This window comes from Apaloderma vittatum, unplaced genomic scaffold (assembly GCF_000703405.1).
Source record: "Apaloderma vittatum isolate BGI_N311 unplaced genomic scaffold, ASM70340v1 scaffold13998, whole genome shotgun sequence".
NCBI classification, from domain to species: domain Eukaryota; kingdom Metazoa; phylum Chordata; class Aves; order Trogoniformes; family Trogonidae; genus Apaloderma; species Apaloderma vittatum.
The window spans coordinates 27,054-51,085 of record NW_009731386.1 but is presented as its reverse complement, the minus strand read 5'-3'; the positions used below and the strand labels follow the sequence as shown (position 1 = coordinate 51,085).

The 24,032-nt window shown below is 44.5% G+C and overlaps 1 protein-coding gene across 1 annotated transcript in view; it reads right to left on the bottom strand.

Moving 5' to 3' along the window:
• Positions 1-2,667: 2,667 nt before the first annotated feature.
• Positions 2,668-24,032, bottom strand: part of ATP8B2 (ATPase, aminophospholipid transporter, class I, type 8B, member 2) — a gene marked incomplete at its 5' end in the record, with an annotated part of 46,703 nt that continues 25,338 nt past the window's right edge. Inside the window, 11 exons of the mRNA XM_009875171.1 lie at positions 2,668-2,889; positions 7,599-7,729; positions 9,520-9,658; positions 10,539-10,784; positions 11,595-11,678; positions 12,354-12,577; positions 14,098-14,281; positions 17,591-17,738; positions 18,562-18,667; positions 19,735-19,846; positions 22,685-22,849. Coding sequence (XP_009873473.1) covers positions 2,668-2,889; positions 7,599-7,729; positions 9,520-9,658; positions 10,539-10,784; positions 11,595-11,678; positions 12,354-12,577; positions 14,098-14,281; positions 17,591-17,738; positions 18,562-18,667; positions 19,735-19,846; positions 22,685-22,849 — 1,761 coding nt within the window. The remainder of the gene's footprint in view (positions 2,890-7,598; positions 7,730-9,519; positions 9,659-10,538; positions 10,785-11,594; positions 11,679-12,353; positions 12,578-14,097; positions 14,282-17,590; positions 17,739-18,561; positions 18,668-19,734; positions 19,847-22,684; positions 22,850-24,032) is intronic.

Below are 24,032 nucleotides of genomic sequence, written 5' to 3'. Positions count from 1 at the left end.
CAAAGTTTGGGATTTACTTTATGATTATTATTATTATCATTTTCCCCCACCGCAGTCAGCATGTGAAAAGCGGTGTTGTCTCTGATCCATCCTCCCACAGGCGCTCCTGCCTCTTTAGTTGGTGCAGGACGGGCACACACATCTGGTTATGAACTCAATTAAATAGGCTGGCAAGGAGTCATTTTTTTTTTTTTAAAAAAAAATATTTTATAAAATCAGGAGTTGTGCACGACAGACATCACTGATACGTTTCAAATGCTGATCTTGTCAAACCACTGAAGTATTTGGATCTGGCACAAGTTCACCAACAGCTCGATTATCCCCTGCACATGCTACACAGCATTTGCAAATCCCCTTCAGCTAGACGGTGAGTGCTTTGCACGTAAACCATATGAGAAGAGTGACACAGTCTCAGAGTTGCCTTGCTCTGTCTCTGCTGCTCTGCCTTGCATCCTGCTGCATCACGCGCTAGGACAGCTTTGATAGGACTCCTGGTCCACAGCCCAGTCTGGATATTGTGGGGTTGCCTGCTTGCCTGCGTAAATTGTCCTTTTTCCTCTAGCCCTGGGGTGGCTGATTGCGAAAGGGATGGTCCTCATCAGAAAGCCATGATTGTCTCTGCAAAGTGAACGGTAAATCAGAGGGCTGTGTCCAGCACTACCTATTACAGCAGTTTCCTCCGTCAGGGTGCAGGCTCTCACTTTACCTAGGTATCTCCTTGCTGTGGAGATCACCAGATTAGAATTTGCTCCTTCCCTAGCAAGTGGCTCCAGGCTCCTGAGGTCTCTGGATCCAGTCCCAGTTCTAGTTTTGCATCAGCTAGACTGAAATTTAATACCACAGTTTGCAAGATAGCAGCAGGTGCAACATTTTTTTTTTCTCTGCTGATTTAAACCAAGAGAGGTGAAACCTTCTACTAGATCTTCAACAACCTTACACAACTGCTGAAACGTGGACGACAGGGAGTAAGGTATTATAGGCAGGCCGGATGAAACGGGGATGTGGCTGGCCTGTTGCTGTCGTACACTGCCTCTGTCGATTGCTCAGAGACCCAAGACAGACAGCTCCTGATAAATACCAGATGGTTACTGTGAAAAAAAAAAAGAAAAAAAACATAAAAAACAACAACAAAAAAGTCCAATTCAAAACAAAAGAGGAGTCAGAATTTGTATAAAGGAGATGGAAAAAAAAAAACCAAACCAGCCAACGCTGCCTAGTCCTCTGCACAGAAAAGCTCCTTTTAGACAGCTCAGCAGAGCTGGCAGGACAGACTCTTGGGCTGCCACGCTGGCCTTCCTCACAGTAACCCCGCTGATTATGGATCTGGTGTAATAACAGAGCGAGCAAATCCCAGTCCCTCAGGACGCCCGTGTCTTTGGCTGCGTCTGTGCATCCCTGGACCCTCTGCTGGCAGCCAGGCTGATTGGCTTGTCAGCTCTCTGCAACTCGTGACTGGTGAACAAACTGTTCCCAAACAAAGCATTAGAGAGCACAGAGAAACTCTGCACAAGCTGGAAAGCTTGACCACACCACTCATCAGCGAGGGTGAGGAAGGCAACAGGGCGCTGAGCACCATTGGAGTGAGGGGCTGGACACCCTGTGGTAGCTGTGAGACAGCATCTCTGCTTCCAGTACCACTTGTGTGATCTCCATCACGTCAGATGTGCCTGTGCCTCAGCCTGTTACAGTAGGAGAGTCTCTCAGTACTAGCAGCTCAGATGAACGCCAACCATGACATGGGCTTCTTGAGGATAGATTCTATGGCTTGATCCATACGGGAGCCTGAGCTTCCTTTGCTCTTTTATTGTAAGTGTCAATGGAATGGCTGGTGCCTAGCTACAAAACCTGAGAGGATACTGAGGGTGATGGTCTTTTACAAGAGCAGATTTGCAATGCAGATAAAACAGGATAGGATGATGAATGTGAAGTTCTTGTCACTTGACCAGCTAGGGGTGTCTCTGAGCTTACAGCACTTCTCAACTGCAAATGCGGGAAGAGGGTGATGTTTGGGCACTGGCCACCTCTTGAGAAACTGGATTAATGGTTAGTTTAGAAGGAGGTTATTTCGAACTCATGCTTTCCACAGTGTCTGTGTATGATTAAAAGGCTACAAAATTACACATATTACAAAGATTTGGGGTTTGGAGGTTGTGTGGCTGGACTTAAGGCACACCTGGGGTTAATACTGTCACCCCAGTAATACAGCCCAGATTTGATTCATGACAGAAACAAAGGCACATGAATGAGAAAGACATTACCAATTCAGCCTTTTCCTCAGCCTGGACTTCTCTTTGCTCTGAGGTATGTAATTAAAGGGAGAAAAAAGAATAGCATTATGAACAATCTCAGGGAGAGGAGATGCCTTCCACAGCATGTCCTCTTGTGTTTCAGGGAGGCACTCTGGCATACCATACAGCAGCCCTAAAAATCACCCTGCCCACCTTGCCCAGCAACAGCTCACGTCTTTGGAAGAGAAGTTGGAGTCAGGGCGTATGTGGGTGAAAGGAAAGGCCCAAGTCCTAGATTTGGTAGCCCAGAGGGGAGAGCTCTGGGCAGCCACTGGCTCAGTGCGTAGCAGGGAGCACAGCCTCCTCTCCTGACAGCCCTTTACTTTGGTTTGGTTTGCTGGGGGTTTTTGCCCTTTTTTTTTTTTCTTTTTTTTTTTTTTTACAGTCCTTTGTGTTTATGCTTGTCACTATTTGGTGAAAAAGTTCCCGTTGTAGCAAAAGGTGATTTTGGCCGCATGTTTCTCCCAGACATAATGAGTGCTCCGAAGCCATGCTGATGGGAGAAGGCGTAACCGGAGCGACGGGTGCTGGTCCGACGCAAGCGTCTCTTGGGTGAGGGTGGCGGTGGCCGCTTTTTGTCCTCTTTGATCTTGAGCAGGACCTGAAATTGGAAGATAAGATGGACAAAGTGAGAAGTGTATAATTATTCACATGCTTGGTACAAGAGGAGCAAAGAAGGGGAAACAGTTAGGGGTCCAAAGCTAAAATTGCCAAAACGGGGGTGGCAGGAAGGGTTGCAGGGCAGGAACTGAACTGGCAGCACAGAATGGCAGCCTGGCAGAAATGTTATTTTCAAGGCATTTGTAGGACTGTGATCTGTAAGCAATGGGATGGAATGATTTCAGTGTATTGTTTTTCATAGTTCTGCAATGCTTGGGTTGGGGTATTACTGCAGCTCTTCTAGGCCCTTTAGTCAAATAACCCAAATTGTGAAAGTAATCTCAACAAAAGTCCAGAAAACAAATAAGGAAGCATTCAAAAATTGGCCTACTTAATCTAGAAAACAGACTTCTAAAGGGAATGTCCAGTGTGCAAAACCTGCTTTTTTTTTTTTTTTATGAGAACGGTGATCAAGAAGTTCTCATATTCTTTGGCAGAAAGGAACAAAATAATACACATATTTGCAGGTAGTGGGCTCTCTGCTTTCCACATGGCTACTGAGGTCATCTGTGGACAAGCATCTCTTCAGAAAGGGGCTGTCATAGAATCGTAGGATTGTTTAGGTTGGAAAAGACCTTTAAGAATTTTAAGTCTATCCATTAATCTAGTACTGTCGGGTCCACCACTAAATCATGTTCCTAAAAGCCACATCTACACATCTTTTAAATACCTCCAGGCATGGTGGCTCCACCACTTCCCTGGGCAGCCCATTCCACTGCTTGACAGCCCCTTTGGTGAAGAAATTTTTCCTAATATCCAATCTAAATCTCCCCTGGTGCAACTTGGGGTTTTTCCTCTTGTCCTGTTGCTTGTTACTTTGGTGAAGAGACCAACCCCTACTTCGCTACAACCTCCAGGCTAAACAATCCCAGTTCCCTCAGCCACCCCTCATAAGACTTGTTCTTGAGCCCTTTCATCAGCTTCATTACCCTTCTTTGGATGCATTCCAGGTCCTCAATATCTTTCTGGTAGTGAAGGGCCCGGAACTGAACGGAGGATTCAAGTTGCGGCCTCACCAGTGCTGAGTACAGAGGCACAATCACTGCCCTGGTCCCACTGGCCTTTCTGTCAAGCAGATCAACACTCCTACCCAACTTCATGTCATCTGCAAACTTACTGGGGGTACACTCAATTCCCCTGTCCAGATCATTGATAAAGACATTAAACAGGAGTGGCCTCAGTACTGAGCCCTGGGGAACAGCACTCATGACCGGCCACCGACTGGATTCACCATCACACCCTCGGCCCAGCCATCCAGCCAGTTTTTCACCCAGCCAAGGATACACCCGTCCAAGCTATGAGAAGCCAGTTTCTCCAGGACAATGCTGTGGGAACTGGTGTCAAAGGTTTTACTAAAGTCCAGATAGACAATGTCCACAGCCTTTTCCTAATCCACTAGGCAGGTCACCTTGTCGCAGAAGGAGATCAGGTTAGTCAAGCAGGACCTGCTTTTCGTATATCTATGCTGACTGGGCCAGATCACCTGGTTGTCCTGTATGTGCCACGTGACAGCACTCAAGATGATCTGCTCCATAACCTTCCCTGGCACCAAAGTCAGACTGACAGGCCATAGTTTCCTGGGTCCTCCTGGATCTTTCTGTAGCTGGGTGCCACATTTGGTAACCTCCAGTCCACTGGCACCTCCTTGTTTAGCCAGAACTATTGGTAAATGACGGAAAGTGGTTTGGTAAGCACTTCTGCCAGCTCCCTCAGTACCCTTGGGTGGATCCCATCTGGCCCCATAGACTTGTGTGTGTCTAAGTTGGTGTGGCAAGTCACTAACAATTTCCCCTTTGTTTAAGGGGGCTTCATTCTGATCCCCATCACATCTCAGGGGGCTGGGAACCCAGAGAACAACTGTTTTTACTATTAAACATAGAGGCAAAAAGGCATTAAGTACTGCAGGCTTTTCCTCATCCTGTGTTACTGTTTTCTCCTGGCATCCAGTAAAGAATGGAAGTTCTCCTTAGACCTTCTTTTGTTGTTAGTGTATTTATAGAAACATTTTTATTTCCCTTTACAGCAGTAGCCAAATGAAGTTCTAGCTGGGCTTTTGCCCTTCTGATTTACTCTCTGCATAACCTCATAACAATGCTGTAGTCCTCCTGAGAGTCCTACCCCTTTCTCCAAAGGTCATAAATTCCTAATTTTCTGGAGTTCCAGACAAGTCTCTCTGTTCAGCCAGGTTGGTCTTCTTACCCACCAGCTCATCTTTCAGCACATGGGGACAGTCTGCTCCTGTGCTTTTAATCTTTTTGAAGAATGCCCTGTCTCTGGGACTCCTTTGCCCTTCAGGACTGCCTCCTGAGGGACTCTGTCAACCAGGCTCCTGAACGGACCAAAGTCTACCCTCCCAAAGTCCAAGCAGAATTCTGCTGACCCCCCATCCTTACTCTTGAAGAACTGAAAACTCTATCATTTTATGATCAATATGTCTAAGTCAGCCTTCAACCATCACATCATTAGAGTACTTCTCTGATCACACACATCAGGTCCAGCAGGCACCTTCCCTCCTTGGCTCACACACCAGCTGTGTCAGGAGGGTCTCTTCCACATGTTCCAGAAACTTCTGGACTGTTTCTTCTCTGCTGTATTTCCAGCAGACATCTGGTAGGTCAAATTCCTTCACGAGAACAATGGCTAGCCATCATGAGACTTTTCCCAGATGCCTATAGAATATTTTGTCTGCCTTTTCATCCTGGTTGGTTGGTCTTTAACAGACTCCCACCATGATGTCTGCCTTGTTGGCCTCCCCCTGATACTTACCCATAAACACTCAACCTTATCGTCACCATCGTCAAGTTCTAGAAAGTCAAAACACTCTCTACAGGGCTATCCCTCCACCTCTCCTTCCTTGCCCATCCAGTGCAGCACTCCAGTTGTGTAAGTCATCCCACCATGTTTCCATGATGGCAGCTATATCTAGATTGATCCCTGTTCAGTCTCCATGTGTTGCCTGATCTAGTTCACAGGCGTCCCTGCCCATGACAGGGAGGGTGGATTAGATGATCGCTGAGGTCCCTTCCAGCCTAGGCCATTCTATGATTCTATGATTTCCTGTTGCACAATGGCTTCCAGCTCCTCCTGTCTGTTGCCCATGCTGCCCATTAGTGTAGATGCATGTCAGTTGGGCTATCAATCCCAGCACTTTTTTGAAGAGAGAAGCCCTAATTCCCATGTGATCATTCTCAGGTGCTTCCATGATTTCTAATGCATCAATAACCCTTGCATCTTTGCTGATGCATGAATTTCCATCCTCTGTCTCCACTGAGACTTATATCTAATGGCTTATATCTAGTGACTTCCTTTTTTCCCTTTCCCCCTTCAAATCTAGTTTAAAGCTCTTTCCATGAGCCCTGCTAACTCCCATGCAAAGATTCTTATCCTGCTTTGGGACAAGTCTATCCCATCTGTCACCAGCAGCCCTGGTGTTGTGTAAACCAACCCATGAACAAAGCTCTGCCAAAGGTCTGTCACAGGCAAGAGGCCAGTTCTGAGTGCCAGGGGCTTGGCAGCATCTTTTTTTTTTCCTGCTTGGGACTGTGGCAGCTATAGGTACTTGGCCTCTCTAAGTATGAGGTCTGTATTTAAGTTGCTCTCATAGTGCCAGCTGGGATTCTCTGTACTACAGGAAACCACAACACTCCTGTCCCGTGACAATTCACTTCCCAGGGGAAGTCGAAGAATAAAGTGATTTTGCACTAGAGACTGATGCACAGCCCAGGCTGGGATTCTGGGCCACAGCTGTGTTGGAATTCCACTCAACTGAAAGGTACACTCTTCCTGTTTTAACACATCTGTAACTGTGTCCTGAGGACCTTGCTTCCTAGCAGGCTTCCCTAGCACCCACCTACTCTCTCTGCAGGGTCTGAGAATTCCCTTTCACTCGTTCTCCGGCAGTTCTGGAGCACCTGGGGAGCTTCACAGACATGCCAAGGGTGATGAGGTCCAGCACTGAGGAGCAAGCTCTTGCGGCCTATGCTGAGAGGCACTCGGTTTTGGCAGCTCGGTGCAGGAAGAAGAAGGAATCACCAGGTGGCAGCAGCATTTAGCAGAAATTTTTGAATGTTTGAAAATGTTTGAAAGCCAGCCAGAGGAGCTGTGTTCGCACTGGTCCGTGGGCTTCAGTGAGCTACGAGCTCTCTGTCGACTCCATCTCTCCCAACCTCTCCCTATCTTCTCACTCCTGGGGATGGGAGGGCAGCTGGTTTCGGAGGAGGGATGTAACTACTGCCCACAAAGCAAATTCCAAAGTGAAAAAAATCCCCAGCAAACGTGTGCCTGGGTGGAGGGTGAAGGACTGTGGACTACGAGGCTAAAAACTGCCTGGCAGTAGGGCAGGAGAAACACTCCACTCCTTTGCTGCTGAGCCACAGCGCTTAAACCCTGAACCTAAAAATAATGCAGCTTCCTTGCTGCAGGGCAGTCTAACCCACATCTAAATAGTCTCAGCCTTGGTCCCATGTGGTTTGAATTGTGCCAAAACCCAAATTCTGTCCTCCTTCCCAAGAGTCTAGGGGACAGATGGATGGCAGGACTTGCCTCTGCAGGGACATACACCCCTAGCAATACCAAGCCCATGCAGTATGGCTCCATGGTAAGCTAAGGTGGTATTAAGCAGGATTTCTGGTTTAATAAGGTATCCCTTACCTTGTCGCTGGGAGTTGGCTTTAACTGAGTCTTCAGGAATCGAAAGCCAACTACAGGGAGCACACAGAGGGTGATGCTGAGGAAGATTGCTAGCCACACATTTGGTTGGCTGAGGGTGTTTCGAGCCGTACCTGAAAAACAAAAGCATGATTAAAACCATAAAAGCAGCACCTCTTACCTGAACCTTTCACTCTGTGATTTCAAAGCAGTTGGCAAACAAAGCAAAATATAAAGCAGACACCATCTCCAGCAGTTAAATCATCTTGCTGTAGGGAGGACAGCAATACCGGTATCACTGAGATGAGCAAAGAAAAATGCAACATCCAGGCACAGCTGCAGCAACTCAGCAACGATGTCGGAGTAAATGCCTCATCTCTTCAGAGTCAATGATTGCAAACGGCAGATGTACATGTTCGGAAGACCTTTTACAGCAGTAATCCAGCCCTCTCACCTTTTGCCAGGACTCTAGTGGAAAAGGAAGAATACTATTTTCTTATTTGCTAGCGTCAATCTCCTGAAGCATATGGAGTACTCGCTCTGACTGCCCAGCAGAAGGCAGGATGGCAGCCCTTTATGAGAGGAGCACATGTTGCTTTGAGTGTCTGCATAACCTGCTGGGTGTGTTGGCAGAGCAACTGCCCTGTGCTGGCTTTACACTGCCACCTTCTTTGAAACCAAAGAGCTCACTTCTGGCTCTTCCAAAACTGAAGGAATGTAAGACAGAACAAATAGTCTGCAAAACCCTCATTACAAGGCTTGATGATGCTGTTGTGGGCAGTAAAGTTGCTGAATGTTTTCAGGTGACAAAATTCTGGTGTAATACAATGCCACTGAAATCAAAGTGAACAAGTTGTCTGAGTTGAGACTAGAAATACTTTCCTTAAAGATGGTTTCAGACTGAGACCATATTAAGTGACCTTCAGCATTATGGCTAATTTGACCTATGTAACACAAACAGAGCAGCAGATAAGAGATCCCGTTAAGTGAGTTCCCACCTGTCTTTGAAAACTGAACAGACACTTGTCTTCTCTCAGCATTTTTGACACTGAAAGACATCTTATAGTGGATGTGACCACCTGCTCAGAAAATAAGTTGCAATAACTGACTTACTTGAATCTCATGTATTTCTAAAATGGCCAAGCACCTTGGTGTTTGAGTGAAGATGAGCAGAACAAGTCTTGGCTTAACAATTAATCCAGAAGTAGAGGCATTGATTAATGCACCATTCTGAGACTTCAGACAAGAAGCTTTGGGATTTCAGAAGCAGATCGCATAACAATGCTGTATCAGTATTGGCTATGGATGCACAGAGCTATTAAAAACACGTGAATTACTTTGATAAGCTTTCATCTTCCTCCTGCTTACCCTTCAGTTTTTGCATGTGTTCAGAAATCTGATTATACAGATTAACTCCAAAGACCTGGTCATCACTGGAATTTTTATTGTTGGCAATTCACCATTTAATCTGTGTGAAGGCTCGCTATAATCATGTGGCATTTTTCTCATGTCTAACTGGATGTTGTACTTCTAGACTTTCCTATTCCAACATGTTGACTTATTTACAAGAGAACATGCATCCTTCTGCAAACAAAATGCTCCTAGATATGTGTAAGAACTAGACACCTGGAGGCAGAATATAAAAGAGCAGGAGAAAGCATTCCAGCCAGCTAAGTAGGTTTGTTTAAAGGACCTTTCCTGTGGCTGCATGTGAATGTACATACATTCACCTGGATGGATAGGATTCAAAATAAGCATTCCTAGCAGCCCTCAGAAATACCCTGGCATTTCCTGTAGAAAAGACAGTCCATATATTCTGTTATTGCCTCTCTAGAGGCAATAAAATGTACTGTAAATACTCAGCAGGTTTAAGGTCTACAGTATGGCTATTTTTAGTGCAATCCAGATTTGTCCCAGGGCTTACCAACAAAGGGAAAGGCGGCTGTGAAGATCAGGTACATGCCATCACTATACATGGTGAAGGTGATAGCAAAGTAAACAGAAAGGCTGCCCCAGATGAAGAACTGGTTCACAACTGTCCAGTAAGAAGTGTCCAAGCCAATCTGAAAGAATGGAGCAATAGAGCTATTGTCAGTGCCTTAATTGCTTAACAGATCTGTGCTGAACACAGCTTGTCCTCTCTGTTGTGCACTTGCCCCCAAAACTGTTATTTGTTCAAGTCTCAACAAATACTAAGCCACAGATCATAGGATGCTGGGAAATGATTCAAGGCAAGTATTTCTACATTTGCCCTGTTGTTACCCTCTTCTCAAGCGTTCACGAGTGGCGAGAGGATTCTAGGTTCCAATGATCCGTGCTTATGTTCTTACCCCCAAGCTATGATCTAGCATTTGAAGTTAGAAGAGGGAGCCTACAAGACCTTAGACAGCAGAAACCATTAGCTGTGATTGATTGGTTTTCTTTTATGAAATTTCTCTCAATCTGCTTGTACCATCTGAATTCTGTACCACCCAAGTCTTAGCTACTTCTTCCGGCAAATGTAGGCCTAGCATCTGCATCATGCATGGGGCCAGGCTACAGAGACAGCCCCATAATGAAGACCCTGTAAATAACTGCCTAATAGCAGACAGACAGTCCTGTGACTCAAATTCTTCCCACAAAACTGGAAGGAGTCCTTCCCTATTCCTAGCCTTAAATGTGTTGTCTGCTAAATGTTTTGTCTGCAAACTTCATACGGCAAAAAATTCCTTCCTGTCACCCTGATCTTCCATAACATACAAATGAATTCTATGATTCCATGATTCAAAACTGTTGTCCTGTTGAACTGAGGAGAATAATCTGCTGTAAAGAGATTTTGATTTTTATTTCTGTAAGAATGCAAGATGCAGCAACAGGTACAATTCTATTAAGATCCCAAGCAGCCCTCTAGATGCTAATTAAAGAAATATTTAATTCCCAAAAATATTACCTGGGATGCCTTACCTGTACAGACACCACAATCAGTAAGCAGGTCTGGGCCATTAGTGCAAAGGACTGGTAGTCAGCAATGGCCTTCCCGTCACTTCTCATTGTATTGTACATGGCCCCATAGGGGATGAAGAAGAGAATGAGGGAACTGTAAATCCCTTGCAACATGCATGTGACAAACACCATTTTGTTAAAGTAGAGGTTTTGCTGGCCAGGAACATACAGCTGAGGAAAACGAATACTCCAACGATCATCCACATCCTGAAAAGTAGAGAGGAGATGTCAGATTTGCTGGCATCTACCCAATTGGACATATTTTCCACTTTCCATTTTGAATTTCACCTTTCTTGTGCTGAAGAAGACTGACAAGTGCTGGGGAAAAAAAGAAAAAAAGAAGAAAGAAGGTACACTTAATCTTAAGCAGACTGTATGGCCTGCTCTCCAGATGCTTACCTTGAAGCTACGGGATAGAAAACACTTCCCCTGGGTCCACACACAGGGCAGAGATTTTTGACCTGTATCCTTTAAGTGTGCAGAACTGTACACTGTGAAGCACTGCAGAGTAGCGATTTCCTACTTACTTAACTTGTAAAAGTCATGTAGAAACAGCTTTATTGTTCCTGTAGCTTGATGAACAGTAATAAAGGGGTAGAAATATGTATGTGAAATTACTGCAGAAAGATTTCCATTACAAAGGCTGAACCCAGAAATCCCGGCTTCAGAGATCTAGTTCATTCATTGTTTTGTGTGATCTTTAAAAAGTCACTTGTCAGGTTTAAGGAACACAGCTAGTAAGATGTGCCTACTTCAGTGAAGTGTTGCAATGGTATCTGTTACCTGTAGTCAACAGCTTAGCCTGAAAATCTCACCACACGCTAAAATCCATTGGGCCAGATCAGGCTAATACACCATGTTGTCCCTGGTTCATCCTTTTTTTTCTGGCAGGAAACAATTTCAGGGGCTGCCACAATAGCTAGCCAAGAAGTCAGCTGCTTTTGCTTCATGGAACTAACTGAAAGCACTTGGCGATAAAACCCTATAAAAAAATCCGAGTGGTGATTGAAACAGTACCTGATCGAAGAGGCTCATTCCTAGCACCGGGAGAGAGGTATATACCAAATTGTAAAGTGTAATGAACCACTCATCATAGACAGTCTGAAAAGCAAACAACAGAAAACAGAGCATGGAGTTAGTAAAAGGCTGCCTTTTCCATCTCTTTGAAAGTATGTACGATTAAATGCTGAAGCATCTTGGTTGGAGATGCCAGGTGGGAGCAGCTGTGCAGAGGACACCCAGCTGGCACGGACCCTCCCTGCACCCCTGCGCTCTTGGCCCTGGGGATAACACTTGCCCAATACCTATCTGTGCTTCCCTGGGGCTGGCTTGGGCTGGAGATTGGTTTGTCTTAATCAAACAGCAGATTTTTCCACTGCAGAAGACTTGCTCCTCTTGCAAGCTGCTGAATCGTACCTGGCATTAAACTGTTTGCTTCAAATCTGCTAGCAGGGCAAGGACAGGTTTTATACAGGTCTGCCAGACTGGTCAGTCCTCTCTGACTATACCCTTATCTGATGGCTGGAGGCACTTCCAACACTTCTGAAAATCCCATGGGGGACCTATGTGGTTCATAATGCATGTAAATATCTTCAGTCACCGGGGCTCTACCAGCAGCACAATGAAGGTAGCATTACTTGCTTTACACTCACACAGCTGCTGCGTGATGTTCAGTGAGGTGGGAGAATGGGTTAGTTTATTCCCTTTTAAAATATTTCCAGATACTTAGCTTGAAAATGTTAGACGTGCCCATGAGAAAACAGAAGCCAGACCTACCTGTGCTGAGAATCCAGAGAAGAAGCCATACCAGAAATGCACCAATGTGAAAGCAAAATTCTTATAGAAGAAGTATTTGAGGAACTTGCACATGCGAATGTAGGACCACCGGCCATGGACCAGGAGCAATCGCTGCAGGTAACGGAACTGTGCAAAGGAGAAGTCACTGGACAAGACTGCCTGCATCCCCTCCTGGCCGCTGATACCAACCCCGATGTGGGCAGCTGCAACAATAAGGTTATTGATCATGTCATTACACCCCGAGTTTTGATTACCCCATTTTTTTGAAGAGTTCCCTGCACTCGGCAAGCTGAGGACTCTTCTGGGACATTATGTTAACTCCTTCCCAGCTTTTCTAAAATGTCATGTTATTTTTTTTTAAAAAAATAAAATTTTAGGGGGCCCTAATTCTTTCAGTAGAGTTACGATTTTTGCTGTGTAGATACATTTCCAGTAGCTGGGCTTTTATTATTTGAATGAAATTACACCCTCAGTGACAATTCATGATTTCTTTCTGAATATTTTCCAGCAGCATAAATACTGTTTTGTGTAACAGCTGCTGTTACGAAAAGATAACTTTCATTTGTATTTACATGTGACTTATATTTACTTCCATGCACATCCTTCCAGCAGCCTTTAAACATCACTCCAGACAAGGAGAATCTTCAACCTGCTTATAGACTTCTTAGACACAGAGCTACAAGGCAGACTGTAGCCTTTTTACTTTTCCTAGGCTTTACGAGTTCAATCAGATAATTAGATAGAAGAGTCATGTCTTTTTTAATGGTAACTTGGGTTTATTAAACATGGACATAAGTTTAATGTGACAGCTAATTATACAGCTTTTACTAATGAGAACAATCTTGATGGCTGGAAGTTGGTTAGATTCAGAGGTTTCCACTGAACACTGAATTGATAAAATCCCAAAGCCTCAACCCTCTTGTGGGGGAAGTGGGTTAGTTTCTAATTATCATGTACACTTGAGCTTTGCTTATCCTTTCTTTGCTGACTGCCTGACTTATCTCCCTTGAAGCTCTCTACTTAGCCTTTTCTTTCTTAATTAAAAGGCTCCAGTTAATCAATTGCTGCAAATTAATGAAAGGAAGATTAGCAATAGGTCCTTCTGAATAATCTTAATTTAATTATACTTAGTTGGGAGATTTTTTTCATAAATTCACTAAGGTAATGCAGTATCAAATGATGCTGAAGGATGAAGGGACCTAGAAACCTGTGATTTATAACTGAAGGGACATAACTGACAAATGGCCCCACAACATGGAAATGTTTAAAAAAAAAATCTTGGAAGATTATACAGACTGTTTACAGGCATGAAGGTTTTATTTCTCAATGGAGACAGAAAATCTCTGAAACAAACTTGTTTGTTCTCTTTATTGCCCTTGTGAACGTCACCACACAGACACAGAGGAGAACATGTCACAGTGGGCTTTTGTCTACTCTAAGGTGGAAATAGGGAAATAGGCAATAAGTGAGATCTTAGGTCCCTGCGATCCAGGTGGCAGGAGCACAGCAGAGGGACCTCCTGTGTGTCCTGAAAGGCAGGAGACATGAGCAGCCTGTAGTGACAGTGCTCTGCAGCAACCTGCCAAAACTTGGAGCATAGTCAGTACCACAAGGAGGGTGGTACAGAAGACACTTGGATATATGTTCCTGCTGCTAAGCCACCTCAGATAGCAAATTGGCTGGTCACTGTGCTAAAGCATGGTGGCTGTTGGCCGTCACTCACTTTTGATCATGCTGACATCGTTGGCGCCATCTCCGATTGCCAGGGTCACAGCCTTCTTGTATTTCTTCACCAGCTCCACCACCTGGGCCTTCTGCAGTGGAGTCACCCGGCAGCAGATCACCACTTTGCACAAGCAGGCGGTTCTCACCAGCTCCAGCTCTAGATTCCCTTCCAGCGCGTAAGCCTGAGAAAAAGGAGCCAAGGAGGAGTTCAGGTCAGACAAGCAACAACTCATGGCCTGACAAAGAGGGAAGGAAATGAGAGTTCAGATGATTTCTTCATTTGGAAGGTATGGGATACCCTATGTGAGTCTCTCCATTCAGTTGCAGAGAGCATCCACACCACACAACATCATGCCATATGGCATGCACCTACAGCCTTGTGCTTTCGGCACATCACAGCTGTATTTCATGGAATCATAGAATCATAGAATGTTCGGAGTTGGAAGAGACCTCTAGAGATCATCTAGTCCAACCCCCCTGCCAGAGCAGGATCACCCAGGGCAGCCACACAGGAACGCATCCAGGCGGCTTTTGAATGTCTCCAGAGACGGAGACCCCACAACCTCCCTGGGCATCCTGTGCCAGGGCTCTGTCACCCTCACAGTAAAGAAGTTTCTCCTCATGTTGAGGTGGAACTTCCTATGTTCTAACTTAAACCCATTGTTCTATTGCTGGGCACCACTGACAAGAAATGGTCTCCTTCCTCAGAAGAGATTGTCTCTTTCCTCCCTGTGGACTTGCACCACAGCTACTCTAGTTGGTGGAACCTGACAGTGCAAGTAGAATTACTAAACAACAGAAGCACTAGATAAGGCAAGCTGCTGCTGGGCCTGAGACAACTGCATGTATCTCCATGCAAGAGAGCCTCTGCTCATCCCTCTTGGTTTATTTTTAAGCTCTGGAAGGTGTGTGGTATAAACAGAAGAGATTTCAGTTTGGGAGTACTTAATTAAAAAAAAACAACAACAAAAACTAAAACATGGAAAAAGCTGAGCTCAGGTGGGCATGGCAAAGCAAGACACAAAGCCAGGGAGAAGGTAGCTTTGCTCTGAGTGCTGACCTTTTAGATCAGTCAGACGTGTTATTTCTATTTGGGAAACAGAGAGATAACTGGGTGTCTGGTCACTCCCCCAGCTCTGCGCAAGGAGGAGGGAGCAGTGTCAGCTTTTCATATTTCTTTCAGATCATCATGCTTTTTGGCTCTGTTCTTTGATGTCTCCTCTCAGTAGACATGCATGGAAGGAATCTGCAGGGCTCTCTCCTCCTCGGAGCCATTACAGCAGGCTCACTGCCCTTTCTGCGTTAATGCAGATGATCTTTAGGCCAGACGCTCTTTCTTCTTGAAGCAGAGAGCTGTGAGTCACCAGCACCCCCGCTTCCCTCACGTCAGTGGCAGGCAGGCTTGCTCGACAAGAGAGACCTTCTCATCATTTAGCTTTAGTTGGCACAGTTAGAGATGGCTTTTGCCACAACGTCCTTGCTGCACAGCACTAGCAAAATGTTACTGCGTAGTGTATTAAATGTACAATGATGCCATTACAGATGCTGGTGTGCTTCTGTTCACTGACTTCTTTTTAAGCAAGACCGCAGGCATGCATAGCTCCAGTGCTGCCACACCCAAGCAGGGGTACGGAACAAAACAGATGTTGTGTTTGAGTGGAACAGCATCCGTACTATTACCATTATTCAAGCTCTAAGTTCATAGAAATAAATAATAAATGGATAAATAACACATAGATTTGCCTACACTGTCCTTCTGGTTCATAACCAGGAGAAAGCCATGGCTGCACCCCCACAGCCCAGGTTTGGGCTTCTTTCTGTGGAACATATCTCCTTGCCAGGTTTTCCAGGCAAGGGAGTTGTGGCTTGTGAGGGTGTCAGAGGATTCACCCATGCAGATGCACTGAGCTTGATAGAGGTCTTGTCTGTTTTTTAGTGGGAATCTAAAGGGGATTAAGGCCCTTGAGTTGAAGAGAGGATTAGTGCAAAAGAGAGAGGGCACCTGACAATGTAGACACTGCCTGAAAGCATCCCCTCTAGTCCAGGGTCCATATACATGGCACACAAGACAAAAAATGGAGCAAGATGAGGGTTTTTTTTAATGGTAATTTGCCATGCTGGTATAGAGCTGGACTGTTAACGAGACACGCAGCAACCACGGGGAACAGAAGCATCTATTCTCTGAAAGAGCTTCCAGCTCTGTCCATGTCTGCCTACTTGCTTCCCCTACAACCTGGAAAAGCAAAATACAATAGACAAACTTGATCTAGACTAAGCCTTCCTCCCAGACAGGTTGAAATGTATCTAATTTTTTTCTCTAACCTGTTATAAAAAATTTCCAAGGCTGGAAAATCTTTAACAGTGCTTCTTGATTCTTACCAGGAAAACATTTCACCCATAGCTCTTACCTCAGTTTAATTCCATTTTTCTGTTCACCTGCTATTGTTTGAAGAATGTTACCAAGACTGACCGGTTTTCTCCAGGCTTGGATATCCTAACTCTCTCAGTTTTCCCCCGTGCTTTCTAGATCATGCATAACTACTCTTACAGTCTTCCTTGTACTCTCTCTAGTTGATCTGTATTTCTTCTCAAAGAAAATGGCCCAAATTAATTATTTCAGCTAAGACATTACGAATGCCAAATAAAGCAGGAGGCTTTCCTCACATGTCTTACAGGTGGTGCTCTTACATACATAACTCTGATTTTTTATGTGTTGTTGATTATGTAAAAGTGGAAAACAAGGCATTTGTTCATACTGAATTGCCTTCTCCATTTTTCCAAAGTATTTCTCTAATTTGTTAAGACTGTTTTCAAATCTAATAATGAGCTTCATCGTGCCTGCTGTTTCTCCCAGACTGGTGTTATCTGCTCTCTTTTTAAGCAGTTAATGAAAACATTGAATATCAAATAGATGTGGGATAGACCCCTACAGAGGCCACTTAACTGTTGTTTTAGATAATCAGTGGGCCCTTAAGAGCCATACTTTTCTTGCATTTGTCACTTAACAATTTCAATTAGAATGTATTACTTCAATTTGCTTGAAAGAACATCATGGGAGAGACTGTCACACAATTTATTAGTTAACTTCTAAGATATATGTACTACCTGTTAAATATATCTGTTATCAGATATATTTAGTAGAATGTGTTCCTGGCATACTTGAAACCCATGTCTGATGTTATCTTACCGTCTTGCTGTCTCCATAAACTGCCTGATTATTTTTCTAGTATCTTTCTAGAAATGAAAATTGATCCAGATACTCTACCCATCTTGTTCATCTAACATCAGGGCCAACTCTCTTCCCTGTTCCAGTAATCTAAAAACTTCTAAAAACCTCATCACCTTTGATGTCTCAGATAACCACTGAACCCAATCTTCAAATAGGGAAAACAAATCCAGTCCTCTAGAGCTAGTTTTTTAAAGTGTTTTCAAACTTCCAGTGTGTCACATTCACTTCTTCAGAGAACACAGCCCTAACATGACTTCCTTACCAGGCTGTGGCCAGTGATGACCAGACCATATACTCCATTTGCTTGCTCATCGGGTATAATTTTTGGGTTTTTTGAAGATTTTTCAAACTGAACATTGATTTCATCACTGTCTGAAAAGGAGTCTGGCTTCATCTTTTTCCTTGCATTTCTAGAAAAGAAACAAAACCAGAATAATAACGAAAAGTTTGTAAAGATTTGTGGGTTTTATTAAATCAGCTTCATGAAAATGAAAAAACAGTGCTTCCCTCTAATATTTTAGTTCAATTTTCCCTGTATCCCTACAAAAATATGCATAGTTCAGCTGCTGCTATTTGTGCAGATCATCCACACGCTTCTGAAACTCTCATAAGTGTCTGCTAAACTTGTGCTGATTTCAAGTCAAATTAATCATCTGAGCATCATAAAGAAACATATCTCAAAGGGTATCCCAATTTTCTGTGCATATTGTCTGGCATCCATCTCTTTCAAGGGAAAAGGACTGGAAAACTTTCCCTCTTTCAAGGGAAAAGGACTGGAAAACTCCTATTTTCCACCTATACCTTAGAACTTGTGTCTACTGAGCAGGCTAGGGAGGAAGACAGATTTCCAGATAATGCTATAAAAGGACCATAGTCAAAGGACTGCAATGTGGGTGGATGGCAATGGTATTAGAGCAACAGCATAGCTCAAGCCTGGAGCCAAAGGCATTGTGGCTCCAGATCACTTGTCGAATGTCAAGTGCTTGCCTGATTCTGCTTTCTTATGCTTTTATATAGATTTGACCTCTTGGATCAAGAAGCTTCAGAGTTTATCCTTGGACGAGATTTCTACATTGTGTTTAGCTGCTAGATGTTCCAGAATGCCAGCTAGCCCTTACCTAAGGTATCTGAATGAACTGCACCAAGTAAAGTCTACAGGAAAAAAGGTTGAGTAATACAAGATACAAACAGTGTCAGTGCACGGAAATGAAGCTATATATTTCAGACATTTACCTCAGCTCATTAAGTACATCATCAGCTGTGCTGCCTTCAATAATGAAGACATCTTCCATGTCATCATTCAGCAAGTTGCAGGAGTAACCAATATTCATTGCCGTCTCTGGGAAGGATAAAGCAGAGATAATCTCAGCAGCTCCAGTCTCACCCACCACCTCTGTGGCCTTTTAAGCATATGAAAAAAACTCTTATTCACAACTAAAAGAGCATGGAGACTTTCTGAGTCAACAGTTTAAGAGATGCAGGAGAGTCATCTTAATGGATGCAGCAACGTATCTCCCCAAATTGGGTTTCACAAGGACACAGAAAAAAAGAATAAAAGGATTCTACCAAACCCAAAAAAGCTTAAAAGGCCCTTTGGAGCAACAACAATAACAAAATTATATTGATTTAAATTTTTTTTTTCAAGATTTTTAACTTTCCCTTCCTCTACTCCTAGCAAAGCCCCAAATCATAGTTCTGAAGAAGAATATGAAGGCATTTTTTTTTTGACATTTCTGAGGAAAAAAAAATGTTGGTATTTCATAAGAAAAACTACTATATTTAGAACATGATAAAATGAAATATTTCCTTTCTTCTCAAAAATATTCTTCTCATTTCTTGAATAAAATTATTTCTTAACACTTCTGGTTTCCCTGAAACACCATTGTTTCAGTGAGGTTACTATTTCTCCAAAAGAGTTACTTAGATTCTGTTTATCATTCTTTCCAACTTAATGCTTTCTCTAGAAGCTTATGCTTCCTCCATTTCTGTTCTGGGTTCTTAATACCAGGACCAGACTGAAACAGACCCAACACCCACTTCAGCATTAAAGTTCCTGGAAAGCAGGACAACATTTTTCCCACCTTGGTCACCAGGACAGTCAATCGCACTAAATTGGCACCTTTTCCCAGAATATGACAGGTACTGTGAGATGCTCGTCAGCCCTCCAAAGGCAAAGGAAGATGCCTTCACACCTCTTTCAACCTCAGGGCAGGAATTAAAAACAGGAACTAGCTACAGTTCTCAGGTCTAATTCCAGGTAACTGAAGTTTTTGCCTAGCTGGCAAGGAAGAAAAGCTCTGTAAGCTTGTCCTCTGTGCAGATTTCAAAGGAGAAAGAATGAAAACATGGGTCTTAGTAGAACCATCTCACCAGGGGGAGAGACAAGAAACATCCAGAGCCCTTTACCTTGCTTGTCTCCAGTGAGAACCCATATCTTAATGTTGGCCTTGGCAAGAGTCTCTATTGTCTGTGGGACTCCGTCTTGTAACTTGTCCTCAATTGCTGTGGCACCTAGCAGCTTAACAGAAAATGACAGGGAAAGGGTAAGTCTTCCCCTTGCTAGCGCAGGAGAAAGCATTAGACATCCAGGTAATTACTCAAGCAAACACAAATGAAATCCAGGAGTAAAGTTGTACTGATTTTCATTCTTCCTCAGCAAATTTACAGTACAGAGTAGAGCCCTGATTCTGCGAATGTTCTAGTCTCTAATCCCCCAGGATCAGATGGATCATGAACATGCATGAAATTATTTGCCAATATGTTTTCAGACCTACAGGTCTGTGTTCTTCTCTGGGCCTCCTTCACAGCAGACAGTGCTTTTAACTAAGGGAGAGAGACAGCTGTGGATCCGTGCCCACAAACCTCCATATGCAACCTCTAGTGTGGACCTTGCTCCCAGCTATATTGTACTGCAGCTGTCATTTGGCTTCTAAACACCTTTTCCAGCCCCTAACAGACCTGTCCCCACCCCTACTGCACATTGTTACCCAGCCAAACCACAGATTGCTCAGGACATCAACCTTCATTCTTTTAAAGTTATTGGTTTTTTCCTGCATTTTGGAGATACTTGGTGGCTTTAAGCTATCATCAAACGGACATGAGGGTTCCACTGCTAGCTCAGGTTTAGGCAGCATCTGCTACCACCTACCTCCTGCTGTTGAGAGACTAAATTCAGAGGTTGGCTTTAAGCCCAAGAGCCCTTTTGGCTTCCTGGGATGTTCATCATTCATCAGTTATGAGTGTTATCAATGTAGACAACAGCTCTGACAGAATTTCTCTATAGGGTCGTCCAAACAGCACAATCCACATTTTCAAACAGTAGTCCCTGGTCCAGCTATGGAGAGCTTAAATGCTTGTTGCATACAAAGACACGTCCTGGGATCTCCTGCTCTTACCTGCCAGCCTGAGTGCCCAGGAGGGGCTTGCATTCCGCACAGCTGTTGTGGAGCTGCAGAAAGGCACAGCAGTATTGTTTACAGTCATTTGTCTGTGTACCCATTACTTGGTGCAAAAGCATCTGGAGACATGGTTGTGATCCTTCCTGCTGTGAATCTCCCTTAGTTATTATATCAATCAACGATAAAAAATGTTTTTTACTACTATTCCCTGAATCTAACAATCTACCATACCCTTGTGTCCTCATATCTGTACTCCCTTTAAGGGCCCCTAGCAAGAGCCTGCCACATGCGGGGATTTCTACTCTTGTCCGTCAACCAGACCATGACACCTGGCAGTCCTCTACACCTCCAAAAGACCCATCTTCCTCCTTTGAAGCATAGAATCATAGAATAGTTTCAGCTGGAAGAGACCTTGAAGATCATTGAGTCCAGCCTCCAGCCCTATCAACCAGCTAAACTATGTCCCCCAACGCAACATCCACCCATCTCTTAAACACCTCCAGCGACGGCAACTCAACCACCTCCCTGGGCAGCCTGTTCCAATGCCTGACAACCCTTTCATAAAGAAATTCTTTCTAATATCTAACCTGAACCTCCCCTGGTGCAACTTAAATCCATTTCCCCTCATCCTACCACTCTCCACTGGGGAGAACAGACCAACCTCCACCTCGCTACAACCTCCCTTCAGGTAGTTGTAGAGAGCGATGAGGTCTCCCCTCAATCTCCTCTTCTCCAGGCTAAACAGCCCCAGATCCCTCAGCCTTTCCTCATACGACTTGTATTCTAAGCCCTCTACCAGCTTAGCAGCCGCCTCTATACCTTCTCACACCCATTCTCTGTCACAAGCCAGGCTTCCGTACACTCACCCTCTGTTGTCCTCACAGGGCTTCAGGAAGTAAAGTCACTTCTGTACAGAGAAGGGTTGATGTTTTCCTCCTAGCCACTCTTCTACCTGCTGTGAGCCCACAACCTCTTCTCTACTCAGTCTGTGAGCTTCACAACCCTTTATTGCAAAGCAGATGGCCCCTTCACCTCCTAAACCTCCACATCTTTCCTGCTTTGGACATGACCTGCTGAGTATTTGCATAAAGGTGTTCTCTGGACTGGAGGAGAAGGGTTTTCCACTACTCTGATGAGACTGAGCAGAGGAGGAGGCTCTGCCCCATGGACCACGCAACTCTCAGAGGTCAGCACCTCCTTGACTCACACCCTGCTTCCCCTCAGGCCATGCTGGTACCCTGACTGTACAGCTAAAGGAATGAGCAACAGAGCAGTGTGGCTCCTAGGATTTCAGGAAAACACTGCTGGAAGAGTTCAAGAGCTGAATTGCTTCCCCTTAGATCCCACATATCCTTTTCATTCATTATTCACCGCTCTGAAACACAGCAGACACCCCCTCCCCCCAGGCTTTCAAAAAGCTGCAACAACAGTCAGGGAGAGAGGAATGCCTTGAAGATCACAGCTGATTGCAATTTCAACCTGACACAAACATGTTCATGGACATCAACTCCCCGTCCTGCCCAGGGCTGCAAGAACAAAGAAGACACTCTCCAAAACGGAGGGGCACTGGGGATTATTCACTGCCTGCCATTTCAAAGACAGGGAAATAAATAGATCCGCCGTTTGCACTCACAAAGGATAGCTATGAAATATTCGTGTCCACGTCATCTCCCTCAGGCTGTGGTATGTCAATTCATCATGTGAAATCTACTCTGACACCCACAGGAGTTAAAATAAAACCATTCCTCTGCACGGGTGGCTGACACCCCAATTACAGGCTCCTGATAGAGGTGCCAGTGAAAACCCAGGACTGCCATTTTCTTAACCGCTCCCATCACACAACCCACTGAGCTGTTTGCTTAGCAATGTTTACTGAAGTCATACTGAGCTGTTTATTGACAAATCACCATCCTCACTGCCTCCCCCAGAGCTTGGCCCGGATTCCCTGTAACACCAACCATTAGATCTTTTTCAATCTCTTCATATAACTCTGACAATTTATCTTCCCGTCCTTCCAAGGCAGTGCTTGCTTCATGGTGACGCCTGATCCAGTCCCGAAAGTAGTCTTCATCCAAGTTTTTATAGGCCACCACGAGTGTCCTCAGACCTTCACCAGCAAACTCCTGTAAGGCAGCAGTGGGGCAGAATAGGTCAAAGAATGGTCTGTTCACCTGGGCTTACAAAAGACACTTAGAAAGAAAATGCCTATCTGTAAAAGCTTTCTGCCTATAGCCAGCAAAGAAAAGGTGAAAAAAAAGTCACACACCTTACACCACAAGCCTTGGAGTACTGCTTAAAAACTAGATGCAAAACACTTTATTTATTATTGCCATCCACAGTCTTTACAAAGGAAAATTTCAAAAGAGCTTTCCTAGATTCCTGATCTAAAGCTTTGTATTAACCAGGTAGGTGTTTCCCAGGCTCATATTTCTCAACAAAAGGTTCAGAATAGTGAGACTTAAATAAACACTGAACACAGCCTTGAATTTTGGACCCAGGTTCCACATTTTTAGGCTACAAATGCTGGCTGAAACGCACAGAGGGAGCACAGCCAGTCATGACATCTCAGCGAGTCCCTGGTAGTGTGCTTTATGGCGATGTATCGTTGACGCCATGGATCTCAGTGTTTGGTGGAATAAAAAAGATCCCTTGGCAAAAACTGAGGTGTTGCCCCAGGACTGAAGTGAAGGTGCATCAGGAATCTCTCTGCTCTGCCCTCTCCTTTGCCAGCAGCTTTCTCTCTCTCCCACAGGAAGTGAGCAGAGATGTTTTTGCTATTGCACAACCCTCCTGGCAAAATTTTCAGTTATCTTGTATTCTGCACCCTGCCAGCAGGATCTGACATCACAAGGGGGAGTAAATATTGGCCAAAACATCCCCTTATATGAGTAATAACCTCCCACTGCACACCATCAAGGCCATAAGTTTGAGTGACACATTTTCCTTGCTGCCCAGTCGATATGACCCCATATGATTTGCGGAAAAAAAGGGAGGTTGACAAGAGTACATCCCAGCACTTGGTCAGCCCCTTCTGACTGAGACCTCTCCAATTGCAATCACTGCACATCTTAATTGTATCCAAGCAGGTAAAGGGGTCTGTGGCCCTTTAGTGATCACGTGAGTTACTCTGATCCAAGACACACTTGAATGTGTTGGGTGTGTGCATTGTAGAGTAACAGCAGATTCGGATGGAATTTAGTTGCCAAAACACAGACATGTTGTACCATTTCAGGTGTTCCACCTATCCTGCCTGGCTTCCAGCTTCTGCTCCAGAGGAGCACTAGTCTTCTGGATGTCCTGCATTGT